At 49.3% G+C, this 16,496-nt stretch overlaps 1 protein-coding gene across 1 annotated transcript; it reads right to left on the bottom strand.

Annotated features, from left to right (window-relative positions):
* Positions 1–668: 668 nt before the first annotated feature.
* On the bottom strand, positions 669–8,267 carry LOC143956827 (olfactory receptor 51E1-like). Its single transcript, XM_077467002.1, has 2 exons — positions 8,063–8,267; positions 669–1,958 (listed from the first exon to the last, which is right to left on the bottom strand). Exons 1-2 carry the CDS (start codon positions 8,148–8,150, stop codon positions 961–963), a joined length of 1,086 nt encoding a protein of 361 aa, XP_077323128.1. The 5' UTR covers positions 8,151–8,267; the 3' UTR covers positions 669–960.
* Between the last annotated feature and the right edge of the window lie 8,229 nt (positions 8,268–16,496).

The following is a 16,496-nucleotide window of genomic DNA, read 5'->3' as shown; positions in this document are numbered from 1 at the left end:
AAGGGGGACCAATCCTTGGAACCAAGCCCCCTGTGGCTCCCCTGCAGCATTTGACAGTCAGCAGGAGGGGGAGGAGCTGTGCTGCAGGGATGGGAGAACTGCCTATATCATAAAGCTGCCCAGGTCCCCCTGTTGAACTGATGGGGCCCGGGCCCTATACAGAGGGGCTGGTGCTACCCCCTTATCAGCATCTCTGTGCTGGGCTACACATATGGCATACTCCTGGGGGGGGGGGATAAAACAGCAGATAAGGGGGATCCTGGACAGGAGAGGGGGTGGTTGAAGTGGCGGAGGGGGAGCCATTCCCTGAAATCGATCCCCCACTGTGGCTCCCCCTGCAGCAGCCTACAGCAGTTGGGGGGAGGAGAAGCCAGCTGTGCTGCAGGGAAAGGGGGATTGCCTGCACCATAAAGCTTCCTGGGCCCCCCTGTAGTAAACGTGAAGGGGGTGAAGGGGATCAAAGCAGCAGATAAGGGGAACCCTGGACAGGAGAGGGGGTGGTTGAAGTGGTGGAGGGGGACCAAACCTTAGAACCTATCCCCCTGTGGCTCCCCTGCAGCAGCTGACAGTCAGCAGGAGGGGGAGAAGGAGATGCCAGCTGTGCTGCAGGGAAAGGGCTCTACCTGCACCATAAAGCTGCTTGTGCCCCCTTGAACTGATAAGGGCCCAGACCTTATACAGGAGGGCCCTAATTAGCGACCCTGACCATAAGGAAACCCATCCTGGGAAATGGCATGCAGCCCTCACTGGAGTGCATTTAGATGGGAAATGGTAGCAAATAGTCTGCAGTTGAGCAGCACTGGGATATAATGAAGCATGAAACAAAGGGGAAGGCCACATTCATATCACAATGTTTATAGGAGAGACCAGTTGGGGTGAATATCTACGTTAAGCACGAGTTACATCCACAATTTTCTCACTCTTGTACAATTTCCCTGGTGTCTCCATAACGGTGACGGGTCAAAGTCCCGGGAACGTCTTGTTCCTGCTTTTCCCTTTACTGAACAGCTTGGCCAGCCTGCTGCGGATCTGCTTGGTTTTAATGCCATAGATTAAGGGGTTAATCACGGGAGGGAGTAGAAGGTAGATATTCCCAAACAGGATATGCAGGTTGGGAATCGGAGCGATGGGAACCCGGTGCACCACAGAAAGGCCGATGAGGGGGATGTAGTAGACGAGGACGGCACATATGTGGGCGGCACAGGTGCTGATGGCCTTCAGACTGGACTTCTTCACCAGACAAACAGCCTCCTTTATAATCAGCAGGTAGGAGATGGAGATGAACAGCGAGTCAATGCCCATGATGGAGGCGATGACGAACATTCCGTAGATGATGTTCACTCTTATGTCGCCGCAGGCCAACTTCATGACGTCCTGGTGGAGGCAGTACGAATGGGTCAAGAGATTGCTCCTCCAATAGGGCAGCCGCTTGATAATCAGGGGAATGGGGATCATCACCGCCGACCCTCTGGCCAGGTTGACCAGGGAGATCTTCGTAATGTTCCGATGGGTTAAAATGGCAGTATACCGGAGAGGGTGGCAGATGGCCACATATCGGTCTACGGCCATAGCCACTAGTATCCCGGACTCCAGAGCGGACAGGAAATGAAGGAAGAACATTTGAGCCAGGCAGGCATCAAAGGCAATCTTATTGTGGGCAAACCAAACAATGTTCAGCATCTGGGGCATGACGGCGGTGGCGATCAGGAGCTCTATCACTGAAAGCATGAAGAGGAAGATGTACATGGGCTCGTGAAGTTCCTGCTCCACCCTAATGATATAAATGAGGGTGGCATTCCCGAGGACCGCCACCATATACATCGAGAGAAAGAGCAATCCGAACCAGAAATTCAAGTGTTCTAGGTTAGGGAGACCACTGAGGGTGAAATTACTGATATGGCTGCACGTTGAGTTGTTTGTCTCCGTCATGACCTGGATCACAGAAGCTGCATCTTGTCCTGAAACAAGAATGACATAATGCCCATTATGAGGGGTTCCCACCATCCCTGTGCTAAGATCCCAGGTCTGTACACCCGCTGTGCCCATTATGAGGGGTTCACACCATCCCTGTGCTGAGTTCCCGGGTCTGTACACCCGCTGTGCCCATTATGAGGGGTTCCCACCATCCCTGTGCTGAGTTCCTGGGTCTGTACACCCACTGTGCCCATTATGAGGGGTTCCCACCATCCCTGTGCTGAGTTCCCGGGTCTGTACACCCGCTGTGCCCATTATGAGGGGTTCCCACCATCCCTGTGCTGAGTTCCTGGGTCTGTACACCCACTGTGCCCATTATGAGGGGTTCCCACCATCCCTGTGCTGAGTTCCTGGGTCTGTACACCCACTGTGCCCATTATGAGGGGTTCCCACCATCCCTGTGCTGAGTTCCCGGGTCTGTACACCCGCTGTGCCCATTATGAGGGGTTCCCACCATCCCTGTGCTGAGTTCCTGGGTCTGTACACCCGCTGTGCCCATTATGAGGGGTTCCCACCATCCCTGTGCTGAGTTCCTGGGTCTGTACACCCACTGTGCCCATTATGAGGGGTTCCCACCATCCCTGTGCTGAGTTCCTGGGTCTGTACACCCGCTGTGCCCATTATGAGGGGTTACCACCATCCCTCTGCTGAGTTCCCAGGTCTGTACACCCGCTGTGCCCATTATGAGGGGTTCCCACCATCCCTGTGCTGAGTTCCTGGGTCTGTACACCTGCTGTGCCCATTATGAGGGGTTCCCACCATCCCTGTGCTGAGTTCCCGGGTCTGTACACCCGCTGTGCCCATTATGAGAGGTTCCCACCATCCCTGTGCTGAGTTCCTGGGTCTGTACACCCCTGTCCCTATTATGAGGGGTTACTTTTGTTTATTGAAAGTCTTACAAACAACAACTTATATACAATAAAACCATAATAAATAAATAAAGAATATTTACAAAATAATTGACTATACAAACCAGAAAGAACAAGAACATAATAAATGGTGCAAACCAAATTGCGCACAACATAATCCCTACGGGAGAGCCAGACTGAGGAACATCACCGTCACCATGCATGGAGCCTTTTATAAAAACGGAGTGGGAACTGCCATTAGGGTAGTTGAGGCAGACGCTTCTAAAGCCGCGTACACACGGGCGGACTGTCTGGCCAACTAAGTCCGTCAGACAATCCGACGGACAGTCCGTCCTACTTTTGAATGAACGGACTTGACCACACACGATGAACAGACAGTCCGCTGAAAGCTTGCGCGATGACGTGTACAGCACGTACGACGGGACTAGAAATACGACGTCCAATACACTGCAATGCAACCTTTCGCCGTGTAAATCCTTTCTGAGCATGCGCCATACTTAGTCCATCCAACTTGCCTACACACGAGCGGACTGTCCGCTGAAACCAAATTTGGACGGACAATATTACGGAAATTCCGAAAGACTTAGTCCGCCAGACTGTCCGCTGAAAAAGTCCGCTGAAGCTCACACACGAGCGGACTGTTCCGCTGAAATGTGTTTCAGCGGACTAAGTTGGACAGACAGTCCGCCCGTGTGTACGCGGCTTTAGCCTGACTACTCCCTCTGCCTGGAGAATCAACGCGCTTCGTTGCACCCTGACACTCATCATCATCATCCAACAGGACCTCAAAATGATTTGCAAAATTGTAAATGCAAAACCTCAGGACTTAAGGTAACTGTAGCTCTTTTTTTTCCTTTCCTTTTGCCCCTCTTCCTTTTATCCTCCAACCACTCCATATCATCCTTGGACAAAACTGAGTCAACAGCCTCCCCACACCTATCCTCCCCTTCACCCCCTCCCCCCCACTCCCCCTTCCCTTATCTAGTTGAAAGACTTGGAGCAAGCTGAGCATCCTTCATCCACTCATAGACCCAAACACCTACTCACCCATTCCATCCCCCCATCCTTCATCCACCCACAGACTCAACCACCTACTCACTCATTCCATCCCTCTATCCTTCATCCATCCATAGACCCAACCACCTACTCAACCATCCCATCCCTCCATCCTTTTACCATCCATAGACCCAACCACCCACTCACCCATTCCATCCCTCCATCTTTCATTCATCCATAGACCCAACCACCCACTCACCCATTTCAACCATCCATCCTTCATCCATCCATAGACCCAACCAGCCACTCACCCATTCCATCCCTCCATCCTTCACACATCCATATATCCAACCACCCACTGACCCATTCCATCCCTCCATCCTTCATTTATCCATAGACTCAACCACCCACTCACCCATTTCATCCCTCCATCCTTCATCCATCCATAGACCCAACCACCCACTCACCCATTCCAATCATCCATCCTTTTACCATCCATAGACCAAACCTCCCACTCACCCATTCCATCCTTCATCCATCCATAGACTCAACAACCCATTCCATCCATGTATCCATCCTTCATCCATCCATAGACCAAACCTCCCACTCACCCATTCCTCCATCCATCCATCCATCATCCCAACCACTCACTCACCCATTCCATCCCCTCCATCCATCCATAGACCAAACCCAGCACTCACTCATTCCATCCCTCCATCGATCCATAGACCTAACCCTCCACTCACCAATTCCATCCCTCCATCCATCTATCCATAGACCCAACCCCCCACTCACCCATTCCATCCCTATATCTGTCATCCATTCATAGACCCAAACACCTACTCACCCATTCCATCCCCCCATCCTTCATCCACCCATAGACTCAACCACCTACTCACTCATTCCATCCCTCTATCCTTCATCCATCCATAGACCCAACCACCCACTCACCCATTCCATCCCTCCATCCTTCATCCATCCATAGACTAGGCTTGTGCAATTCGTTTCGTAACGAACCGAAATTCGGCCGAATTTTGCATCTTTCCGACATTCGGATGCATCCGAATGTCCGAATAAAAAATAACGAATAACAACGAATACGAAAGAAATATAACGAATTAATTTGAATTAATTCGACATGATTAGGTAATTCTTTTAAGATCTAATGAAACAAAAGGTCAGCTCAAAGTAAATCTTATAGTCCAATCAGCTAATTAATTTTGTATCGGAGGTTGGATTACTGGCAAAGTGCATTCCTGAGAACTGAGTGAGAAGGGTGTTGTGTTGTATTTGAGCCGAGGAGAAGAGACATTGTCATTGTGTATGTTAAAAGATTCAATAAACAAATGACTTTCCAAACTAGGAATCATTATCACGAATGTCTATGCATACATAAATAGCGAATTTCAACGAATACGAACGAATGAATTCGACACTCTACGAATAATAACGAAATATCCAAAAACTTATTAACGTAACATAACGAATATAACAGAACGAAATGATGTATTTTACAAATGACAACAAACCGAAACTAAACTAAATTTTCCGTTGTGCACAAGTCTACCATAGACCCAACCACCTACTCACTCATTCCATCCCTCCATCCTTTTACCATCCATAGACCCAACCACCCACTCACCCATTCCATCCCTCCATCCTTCATTCATCCATAGACCCAACCACCCATTCACCCATTTCAACCATCCATCCTTTTACCATCCATAGATCCAACCAGCCACTCACCCATTCCATCCCTCCATCCTTCATTCATCCATAGACCCAACCACCCACTCACCCATTTCAACCATCCATCCTTTTACCATCCATAGATCCAACCACCCACTCACCCATTCCATCCCTCCATCCTTCATTCATCCATAGACCCAACCACCCATTCACCCATTTCAACCATCCATCCTTTTACCATCCATAGATCCAACCAGCCACTCACCCATTCCATCCCTCCATCCTTCATTCATCCATAGACCCAACCACCCATTCACCCATTTCAACCATCCATCCTTTTACCATCCATAGATCCAACCACCCACTCACCCATTCCATCCCTCCATCCTTCATCCATCCATAGACCCAACCACCCATTCACCCATTCCATCCCTCCATCCTTCATCCATAGAACCAACCACCCACTCACCCATTCCATCCCTCCATCCTTCATCCATCCATAGACCCAACCACCCATTCACCCATTCCATCCCTCCATCCTTCATCCATCCATAGACCCAACCACCCACTCACCCATTCCATCCCTCCATCCTTCATCCATCCATAGACCCAACCACCCACTCACCCATTCCATCCCTCCATCCTTCATCCATCCATAGACCCAACCACCCATTCACCCATTCCATCCCTCCAACCTTCATCCATCCATAGACCCAACCACCCACTCACCCATTCCATCCCTCCATCCTTCATCCATCCATAGACCCAACCACCCACTCACCCATTCCATCCCTCCATCCTTCATTCATCCATAGACCCAACCACCCACTCACCCATTTCAACCATCCATCCTTTTACCATCCATAGATTCAACCAGCCACTCACCCATTCCATCCCTCCATCCTTCATTCATCCATAGACCAAACCCCCCACTCACCCATTCCATCCATGCATCCATCCTTCATCCATCCATAGACCAAACCCCACACTCAGCCATTCCATTCCTCCATCCATCCATCATCCCAACCACACACTTAGCCATTCCATTCCTCCATCCATCATCCCAACTACTCACTCACCCATTCCATCCCTCCATCCATCCATCCATAGACCTAACCCTCCACTCACTCATTCCATCCCGCCATCCATCTATCCATGGACCCAACCCCCCACTCATCCATTCCATCCCTATATCTGTCATCCATTCATAGACCCAACCCCATCACTCACCCATTCCATCCCTCCATCCTTCATCCATCCATAGACCCAACCACCCACTCACCCATTTCATCCCCCATCCTTCATCCATTCATAGACTCAACCACCCACTCACCCATTTCATCCCTCCATCCTTCATCCATCCATAGACCCAACCACCCACTCACCCATTCCATCCCTCCATCCTTTTACCATCCATAGACCCAACCACCTACTCACCCATTTTATCCCCCATCCTTCATCCATTCATAGACTCAACCACCCACTCACCCATACCATCCCTCCATTCTTCATCCATCCATAGACCCAACCACCCACTCACCCATTTCATCCCCCATCCTTCATCCATTCATAGACTCAACCACCCACTCACCCATACCATCCCTCCATTCTTCATCCATCCATAGACCCAACCACCTACTCACTCATTCCATCCCTTCATCCTTTTACCATCCATAGACCCAACCACCCACTCACCCATTCCATCCATCCATCTATCTATCCTTTTGTCCATCTTTCCATCAGTCCATTCACCTACTCTGTACCTGCCAACCAGCCATTCACCCATGCATTCATCCAACTGTCCATCAATGCATCCACATACTCACCGATCTATCCATCTGTCTATCTATTCATCCATCCACCTACTCAATGATCCAAGCAACCATCAGCCCAACCTACCACACACTCCATCCATCCATCCATCCACACATTCACTCATCACCCATCCATCCATCTGTTCATCCGTACATACACCTACTTATTCACCAAACCCCCCACTGACCCATTCCATCCATCCATCCATTCACCTATTCATCCATGCATGTACCCACTCAATCATCCTACAGCCCACTCAACCATTCCATCCATCTATCCATCCAGGTACTCATCCATTCAATCATCCTACCACCCACTCATACATTTCATTCATCCAGTCAGCCATCCATCCACTCACCCATCCATCTGTCCATCAGTTCATCCACCTACTCACCCAAACCATCCGGCCATCCTTCTGTCTGTCCGTCTATCCATCCACCCAGCTACCCCCTCACTCATTTTGAGAAAACAAACATTGCAAGAACCTGAAGAGACGTGAGCCCGGCTGCCATGACCCCTCCCCCTACCAAATCCAGGTCAATGTGTCGGTGATCCGAGTTAAACTCTTTCTTATTTATAGAAATAAGCAATAAGGTGTTCGGACTTCACTGGCTGCATGCTTGCCATAAAGAAGTCAAGGGAAATTCCTAGAGCCGGAGACAACCAGGTAACCGGCATTTTCCGATGGAGGTCAACAGTCTTCAGATCCTAAGCCTTACCTCTGTACAAACTGCAGGATCCTTTCCTCCTAAGTCCGGGACACGAGGTGTTCCATCCTCCAGAGTACAGCCAGGTCGGAGGATTCATAGAGGAAGGTCCAGCCAGGGATACAATCCATTGATGGACATCCTATCGACAGGTCCAGACGCTGGGGGGAGAAGTGGACCGTCTGATGATGAGGAACATCTGGAGATCCTGGAGGAAGTCCTGGTTGTGACAGTCGGGGGGGGGGGGGGTCAGGAAAAGAGGAAGTCACTGTTACTGGCAATAATATAAACATCATAGGGAAATAATTTCCTATCACAGGAGCTGACACTCGGCCAAGAGCACACAGTGACAGATATAAGACATATCGCGCTCTCTTCCTCTACTTATAAAGCTATAAATGGAAAGTTTCATCTCCGATGTGCTAAACCGAGAGAGTCCTCCTAATTCCCTCATCTTTATAGAAGGGAATGACTTGTGTAAACAGGACTGGAAGGCGAGAGCTCTCAGCTCCGATCTGCACCGAACGTCCTCATCAGACAGGAACAGGACTCCCCGGAGCTCAGAGATTATGGCAGAAGATTATGTACTAGAGCTGAACTCCAGACAAACAGCTAAATACACAAATCACACATAGGAGCCTCCTAAAGAATATGGATTTCTGTCCATCCTGTCCTGACATTTACACAGCACTGTCACACAGTATCTCACACATCTTTTCCCTCCCCCAGAATTCTACTGGATAGTGAAAAGAGAATCAGCATAACATTGTTTATAAACAATGATCACACAGGTGATAGAGAGATACAAAGTAACATTGTTTATAAACAATGATCACACAGGTGATAGAGAGATACAAAGTAACATTGTTTATAAACAATGATCACACAGGTGATAGAGAGATACAAAGTAACATTGTATATAAACATTGATCAGATGAAAGATAGATTGATACAAAGTAGCATTGTTTATAAACATTGATCGGATATTAGATAGAGAGATACAAAGTAACATTGTTTATAAACATTGATCAGATGAAAGATAGAGAGAAACAAAGTAACATTATTTATAAACATTAGTCAGACGGGAGGTATAGAGATACAAAGTAACATTGTTTATAAGCATTGATAAAATAGAAGACCTGTGATCTCACCTTTGTCAATTATCTCCTCTCACCTATATTAGTTATTTCAGCACAGTCTCTCCTCTGTCCTGCTCTTCTCACCTGTGTCAGTTATCTCCTCTCACCTGTGTCAGTTATCTCCTCTCACCTGTGTCAGTTATCTCCTCTCACCTGTGTCAGTTATCTCCTCTCACCTGTGTCAGTTATCTCCTCTCACCTGTGTCAGTTATCTCCTCTCACCTGTGTCAGGTATCTCCTCTCCCCTGTGTCAGGTATCTCCTCTCACCTGTGCCAGGTATCTCCTCTCACCTGTGCCAGGTATCTCCTCTCACCTGTGCCAGGTATCCCCTCTCACCTGTGCCAGGTATCTCCTCTCACCTGTGTCAGGTATCTCCTCTCACCTGTGTCAGGTATCTCCTCTCACCTGTGTCAGATATCTTCCCTCACCTGTGTCAGTTATCTCCTCTCACCTGTGTCAGTTATCTCCCTCACCTGTGTCAGTTATCTCCTCTCACCTGTGTCAGGTATCTCCTCTCACCTGTGCCAGGTATCCCCTCTCACCTGTGCCAGGTATCTCCTCTCACCTGTGCCAGGTATCTCCTCTCACCTGTGTCAGGTATCTCCTCTCACCTGTGTCAGTTATCTCCTCTCACCTGTGTCAGGTATCTCCTCTCACCTGTGTCAGGTATTTCCTCTCACCTGTGTCAGTTATCTCCCCTCACCTGTGTCAGTTATCTCCTCTCACCTGTGTCAGTTATCTACTCTCACCTGTGTCAGTTATCTACTCTCACCTGTGTCAGTTATCTCCTCTCACCTGTGTCAGATATCTCCTCTCACCTGTGTCAGGTATCTCCTCTCACCTGTGTCAGTTATCTCCCCTCACCTGTGTCAGTTATCTCCTCTCACCTGTGTCAGTTATCTGCTCTCACCTGTGTCAGTTATCTTCTCTCACCTGTGTCAGGTATCTCCCATCACCTGTGTCAGGTATCTCCCATCACCTGTGTCAGGTATCTCCCCTCACCTATGTCAGGTATCTCCTCTCACCTGTGTCAGGTATCTCCTCTCACCTGTGTCAGTTATCTCCTCTCACCTGTGCCAGGCATCTCCTCTCACCTGTGTCAGTTATCTCCTCTCACCTGTGTCAGGTATCTCCCATCACCTTTGTCAGGTATCTCCTCTCACCTGTGTCAGGTATCTCCTCTCACCTGTGCTAGGTATATCCTCTCACCTGTGTCAGGTATTTCCTCTCACCTGTGTCAGTTATCTGCTCTCACCTGTGTCAGTTATCTTCTCTCACCTGTGTCAGTTATCTTCTCTCACCTGTGTCAGGTATCTCCCATCACCTGTGTCAGGTATCTCCCCTCACCTGTGTCAGTTATCTCCTCTCACCTGTGTCAGTTATCTGCTCTCACCTGTGTCAGTTATCTTCTCTCACCTGTGTCAGGTATCTCCCATCACCTGTGTCAGGTATCTCCCCTCACCTATGTCAGGTATCTCCTCTCACCTGTGTCAGGTATCTCCTCTCACCTGTGTCAGTTATCTCCTCTCACCTGTGCCAGGCATCTCCTCTCACCTGTGTCAGTTATCTCCTCTCACCTGTGTTAGGTATCTCCCATCACCTTTGTCAGGTATCTCCTCTCACCTGTGTCAGGTATCTCCTCTCACCTGTGCTAGGTATATCCTCTCACCTGTGTCAGGTATTTCCTCTCACCTGTGTCAGTTATCTGCTCTCACCTGTGTCAGTTATCTTCTCTCACCTGTGTCAGTTATCTCCCCTCACCTGTGTCAGGTATCTACCATCACCTGTGTCAGGTATCTCCCCTCACCTATGTCAGGTATCTCCTCTCACCTGTGTCAGGTATCTCCTCTCACCTGTGCCAGGCATCACCTCTCACCTGTGTCAGTTATCTCCTCTCACCTGTGTTAGGTATCTCCCATCACCTTTGTCAGGTATCTCCTCTCACCTGTGTCAGGTATCTTCTCTCACCTGTGCTAGGTATATCCTCTCACCTGTGTCAGGTATTTCCTCTCACCTGTGTCAGTTATCTGCTCTCACCTGTGTCAGTTATCTTCTCTCACCTGTGTCAGTTATCTCCTCTCACCTGTGTCAGGTATCTACCATCACCTGTGTCAGGTATCTCCCCTCACCTATGTCAGGTATCTCCTCTCACCTGTGTCAGGTATCTCCTCTCACCTGTGTCAGTTATCTCCTCTCACCTGTGCCAGGCATCTCCTCTCACCTGTGTCAGTTATCTCCTCTCACCTGTGTTAGGTATCTCCCATCACTTTTGTCAGGTATCTCCTCTCACCTGTGCTAGGTATATCCTCTCACCTGTGTCAGGTATTTCCTCTCACCTGTGTCAGTTATCTGCTCTCACCTGTGTCAGTTATCTTCTCTCACCTGTGTCAGGTATCTCCCATCACCTGTGTCAGGTATCTCCCCTCACCTATGTCAGGTATCTCCTCTCACCTATGTCAGGTATCTCCTCTCACCTGTGTCAGGTATCTCCTCTCACCTGTGTCAGGTATTTCCTCTCACCTGTGTCAGTTATCTCCTCTCACCTGTGTCAGTTATCTCCCATCACCTGTGTCAGGTATCTCCCCTCACCTGTGTCAGTTATCTCCCCTCATCTGTGTCAGTTATCTCCTCTCACCTGTGTCAGGTATCTCCTCTCACCTGAGTCAGTTATCTCCTCTCACCTGTGTCAGTTATCTCCCCTCACCTGTGTCAGTTATCTCCCCTCACCTGTGTCAGTTATCTCCCCTCATCTGTGTCAGTTATCTCCTCTCACCTGTGTCAGGTATCTCCTCTCACCTGAGTCAGTTATCTCCTCTCACCTGTGTCAGTTATCTCCCCTCACCTGTGTCAGTTATCTCCTCTCACCTGTGTCAGTTATCTGCTCTCACCTGTGTCAGTTATCTCCCCTCACCTGTGTCAGTTATCTCCTCTCATCTGTGCCAGGTATCTCCTCTCACCTGTGTCAGTTATCTTCTCTCACCTGTGTTAGGTATCTCCCATCACCTATGTCAGGTATCTCTTTCTCACCTGTGTCAGTTATCTCCTCTCATCTGTGCCAGGTATCTCCTCTCACCTGTGTCAGTTATCTCCTCTCACCTGTGTTAGGTATCTCCCATCACCTATGTCAGGTATCTCCTCTCACCTGTGTCAGGTATCTCCTCTCACCTGTGTCAGGTATTTCCTCTCACCTGTGTCAGTTATCTCCCCTCACCTGTGTCAGGTATCTCCTCTCACCTGTGTCAGTTATCTGCTCTCACCTGTGTCAGTTATCTGCTCTCACCTGTGTCAGTTATCTCCTCTCACCTGTGTCAGTTATCTCCCATCACCTGTGTCAGGTATCTCCTCTCACCTGTGTCAGTTATCTCCTCTCACCTGTGTCAGTTATCTCCCCTCCCCTGTGTCAGGTATCTCCCCTCACCCGTGTCAGTTATCTCCCCTCACCTGTGTCAGTTATCTCCCCTCCCCTGTGTCAGGTATCTCCCCTCACCCGTGTCAGTTATCTCCCCTCACCTGTGTCAGTTATCTCCTCTCACCTGTGTCAGTTATCTGCTCTCACCTGTGTCAGTTATCTGCTCTCACCTGTGTCAGTTATCTCCTCTCACCTGTGTCAGTTATCTCCCATCACCTGTGTCAGGTATCTCCTCTCACCTGTGTCAGTTATCTCCTCTCACCTGTGTCAGTTATCTCCCCTCCCCTGTGTCAGGTATCTCCCCTCACCCGTGTCAGTTATCTCCCCTCACCTGTGTCAGTTATCTCCCCTCACCTGTGTCAGTTATCTCCTCTCACCTGTGTCAGTTATCTCCCCTCACCTGTGTCAGTTATCTCCCCTCACCTGTGTCAGGTATCTCCCCTCACCTGTGTCAGTTATCTCCCCTCACCTGTGTCAGTTATCTCCCCTCACCTGTGTCAGTTATCTCCTCTCACCTGTGTCCGTTATCTCCCCTCACCTGTGTCAGGTATCTCGGTGTAGTCTCTCCTCTGTCTCTCTCTCTCTCCGATAGGTGTGGGATCTCCTCGGTGATGGATCATTTATAGGGAATGTTGGGATCCCGGAGGACTCTTCCAGTTGTTGTCCTCTTGGGGAGGGACGGGGACTCTCTGCCATATAATGTTGCCTTCATTATGAAGGTGGACATTCCCTGAAGACTCGGCTGTCCCCACAGACTCCACAATCACCAGCAGAGAAGACCTTCACCTCCTTTATATTATAATTGTGTCTAATGAATACTTTCTACTCAACAGTACAAAGATTTTCACAGTTTTTTTGGAGAAATTTCGAATCACTCAGAAGAACCTCGTCATCTGCCGGTCTCTGATTGGCTGAGTTATTATTAGAACTTCCATAGAAGGAAATGCTGATTTAGTGTCATGATTCAACAATCATTGCTCTTCTATTACTTGGAGAGAAATACGGGAACAAAGAGGAATATCACATCACATATTAGCACTTCTAGAGGAACAAGCTCAGATTTTTCATAACAGAAATAAAACCTGTGGGGGAACTCCGAGATAATAAATCCATCGGTCACGTGATGTCTTCTGGAATCTTCTTCAAGATCTGTGCAGTCATCCAGTGCGAGACTTCCTGTGATAAAGACCACCCACTGCGGCTCTCTCTCCTTGTGCATGGGACTGGTCTTGGCTCCACCTCTTCCTGTAGTTTTCCGTAGTGGGTGGAGCCCCCTGGGCCCCTCCCACAGCTCAGCTCTCTCTCTTTGTGCCAGGGGACTCGTCTTGTCTCCACCTGTAGTTTCCTTTATTGGGTGGAGCCTGCTGGACATTTATTGGGTGGAGCCTGTAGTTTCCTTTATTGGGTGGAGCCTGCTGGACCCCTCCCACAGCTCTACTCTCTCCTTGTGCAAGGGGACTGGTCTTGTCTCCGCCCCTCCTTTAGTTTTCTGTATTGGGTGGAGCCTGCTGGGACCCTCCCACAGCCTCTGCTCTCTCTCCTTATGCAGGGGAACTGGTATTGTCTCCACCCCCTATAGTTTTCTGTAGTGGGTGGAGCCTGCTTGCCCCCTCCCACAACACTGCTCTCTCTGCTTGTGCAGGGAGACCAGTCTTGTCTCTGCCCCTCCTGTTTTTTTATAGTGGGTGGAGCCTGCTGCCCCCTCCCACAGCTCTGCTGACTCTCCTTGTGCAGGGGGACTGGTCTTGTCTCCACCACCTCATGTAATGGGTGGAACCTGCTGGGCCCCTCCCACAGGTCTGCTCTCTCTCCTTGTGCAGGGTGACTGGCGTTGTCTCCGCCCCTCCTTTCATTTTCTGTAGTGGGTGGAGCCTGCTGGGCCCCTCCCACAGCTCCGCTCTCTCTCTTTGTGCAGGGTGACTGGCGTTGTCTCCGCCCCCTCCTTTCGTTTTCTGTAGTGGGTGGAGCCTGCTGGGCCCCTCCCACAGCTCTGCTCTCTCTCCTTGTGCAGGGTGACTGGTCTTGTCTCCACCCCTCCTTTAGTTGTCTGCAGTGGGTGGAGACTGCTGGGCCCCTCCCACAGCTCTGCTCACTCTCCTTGTGCAGGGTGATGGGTCTCGTCTCCGCCCCCTCTTTTAGTTGTGAGCAGTGGGTGGAGACTGCTGGGCTCCTCCCACAGCTCTGCTCTATATCCTTGTGCAGGGTGACTGTTTCTGCCTCCGCCCTCTCTTGTAAGTTTTTGTAGTGGGTGGAGCTTGAAGGACCGCTCCCACAGAACTGCTCTCTGTCCTTGTGCAGGTTGACCGGTCTTGTCTCCGCCCCCTCTTGTAATTTTCCACCTGTTGGGCCCCCTCCACGGCTCTGATCTCTGCATGGGCACGGTGATGATGTCACTTCTGCTTTTACAAAGTAACATTTATATCCTTTGTGGCTGGTGAGGAATGTATTTGCATGAAAGTTTTTGTTCAGCTTCAAAGAACACAGAACAAAACTGGATGCAGGAACACAAACAAGGGGCACATGGAAGGGTAGAACCACAAAGTAGGGGGGGTGATCAGCAATAAAGTGATTGGCCGGCCACCATACGCCTTGTGGTCATCACCACCCTGATAGTCACTGGTATGGAGATTCAATGCTTATAACTCAATCCAACTCCAAGGTGGGCTCAATTCACCTGAGAGGTCCACAGGAAAGTCCTCCACACTTCTGGGTTCCTCGGCATGCTGAATCGAGCTCCGTCCGTGGACTGTCCTTAACTTTCAGAAGAAGTCAGGCTTTGGAAATGGGCTTAGTGGCTTTTCAGAGGGCAGTATAGTAGCAGTTGGTGATCCTGCTGCATCCTGAATGTCTTATTTTTTAATACCAAGGGGGACTTGGTAGTAAAAAAAAATTAACTGCAACCGCAACCTGAGAGTCCTTTATAAAAAAAAATGTGATCACTTTGAATCTCGCAAAAAAAAACCGCACACAATCCCTCACAGTCGCGCTAGTCAAATGACAGCTCCCCGAGGCCTCATTGGCTATATCCAGGAAGGGGTAGAGATAGTGATGACATAATTGACCAAAATATGGCCATGGCCGTTATTAAGCAATGATGTAACACTCCGCTCCCTGTCCATTTGCTTGTGTAGCCCGGGAATCCTGGCCATGTAAGTTTATAGTCCGGGTGATGTCAGTGGCTGGTAAGGATGCAGAGGGTGCAAGCAGCTGCTGCTTCCTTAACAACCATCAACAGATGGGATACTTATTATATCATTGCCCAAATATGGCCAAGTGACGTCAGCGGTTAGTATGGACTTAATAGCTAAAATCAACCTCTGCTTCCTTAGCAACCATTGACAGATGAGGTAATGGTGACATCATTGACCAAATTTAGCCATGTGGTCATATTTAGGCAGTGATATATCCTACTGCATTCCCTGCCAGTTTGCTTATGTGGCCTTGCAAGTGAAGGGCCAAGTGACTTAGTATGGACACAGCAGCTGCAAGTACCCTCTGCTTCCTTAACAACCATTGACAGATGAGATAATGGTGATACCATTGCCTGAATATTCGCCATTTCCCGCCCATTTGCTTGTGGCCTTGTAAGTGAAGGGACCAAGTGACGCCAGTGGTTAGTATGGACATAATAGCTAAAAGCACCCTCTGCTTCCTTAGCAACCATTGACAGACAAGGTAGTGGTGATATCATTGTCCCAATATGGCCATGTGGTCATATTTAGGCAGTGATGTAACCCAGAAGTTTCTCAACTCAAGTCCTCAAGGCACCCCAACAGTTCAGGTTTTCAGGCTTTCCATTATTTTGCACAGGTGATTTGATCACTACCTTAGTAATTGCCACAGCTGTTTCATCCGAAGGAAATCCTGAAAACATGACCTGTTGGGGCGCCTTGAGGA

This window comes from Lithobates pipiens, unplaced genomic scaffold (genome assembly GCF_037356315.1).
Source record: "Lithobates pipiens isolate NorthernLeopardFrog02 unplaced genomic scaffold, aLitPip1_a1.2 Scaffold_41, whole genome shotgun sequence".
Classification (NCBI taxonomy): Eukaryota; Metazoa; Chordata; class Amphibia; order Anura; family Ranidae; genus Lithobates; species Lithobates pipiens.
This window is presented reverse-complemented; position numbering and strand designations above follow the sequence as displayed.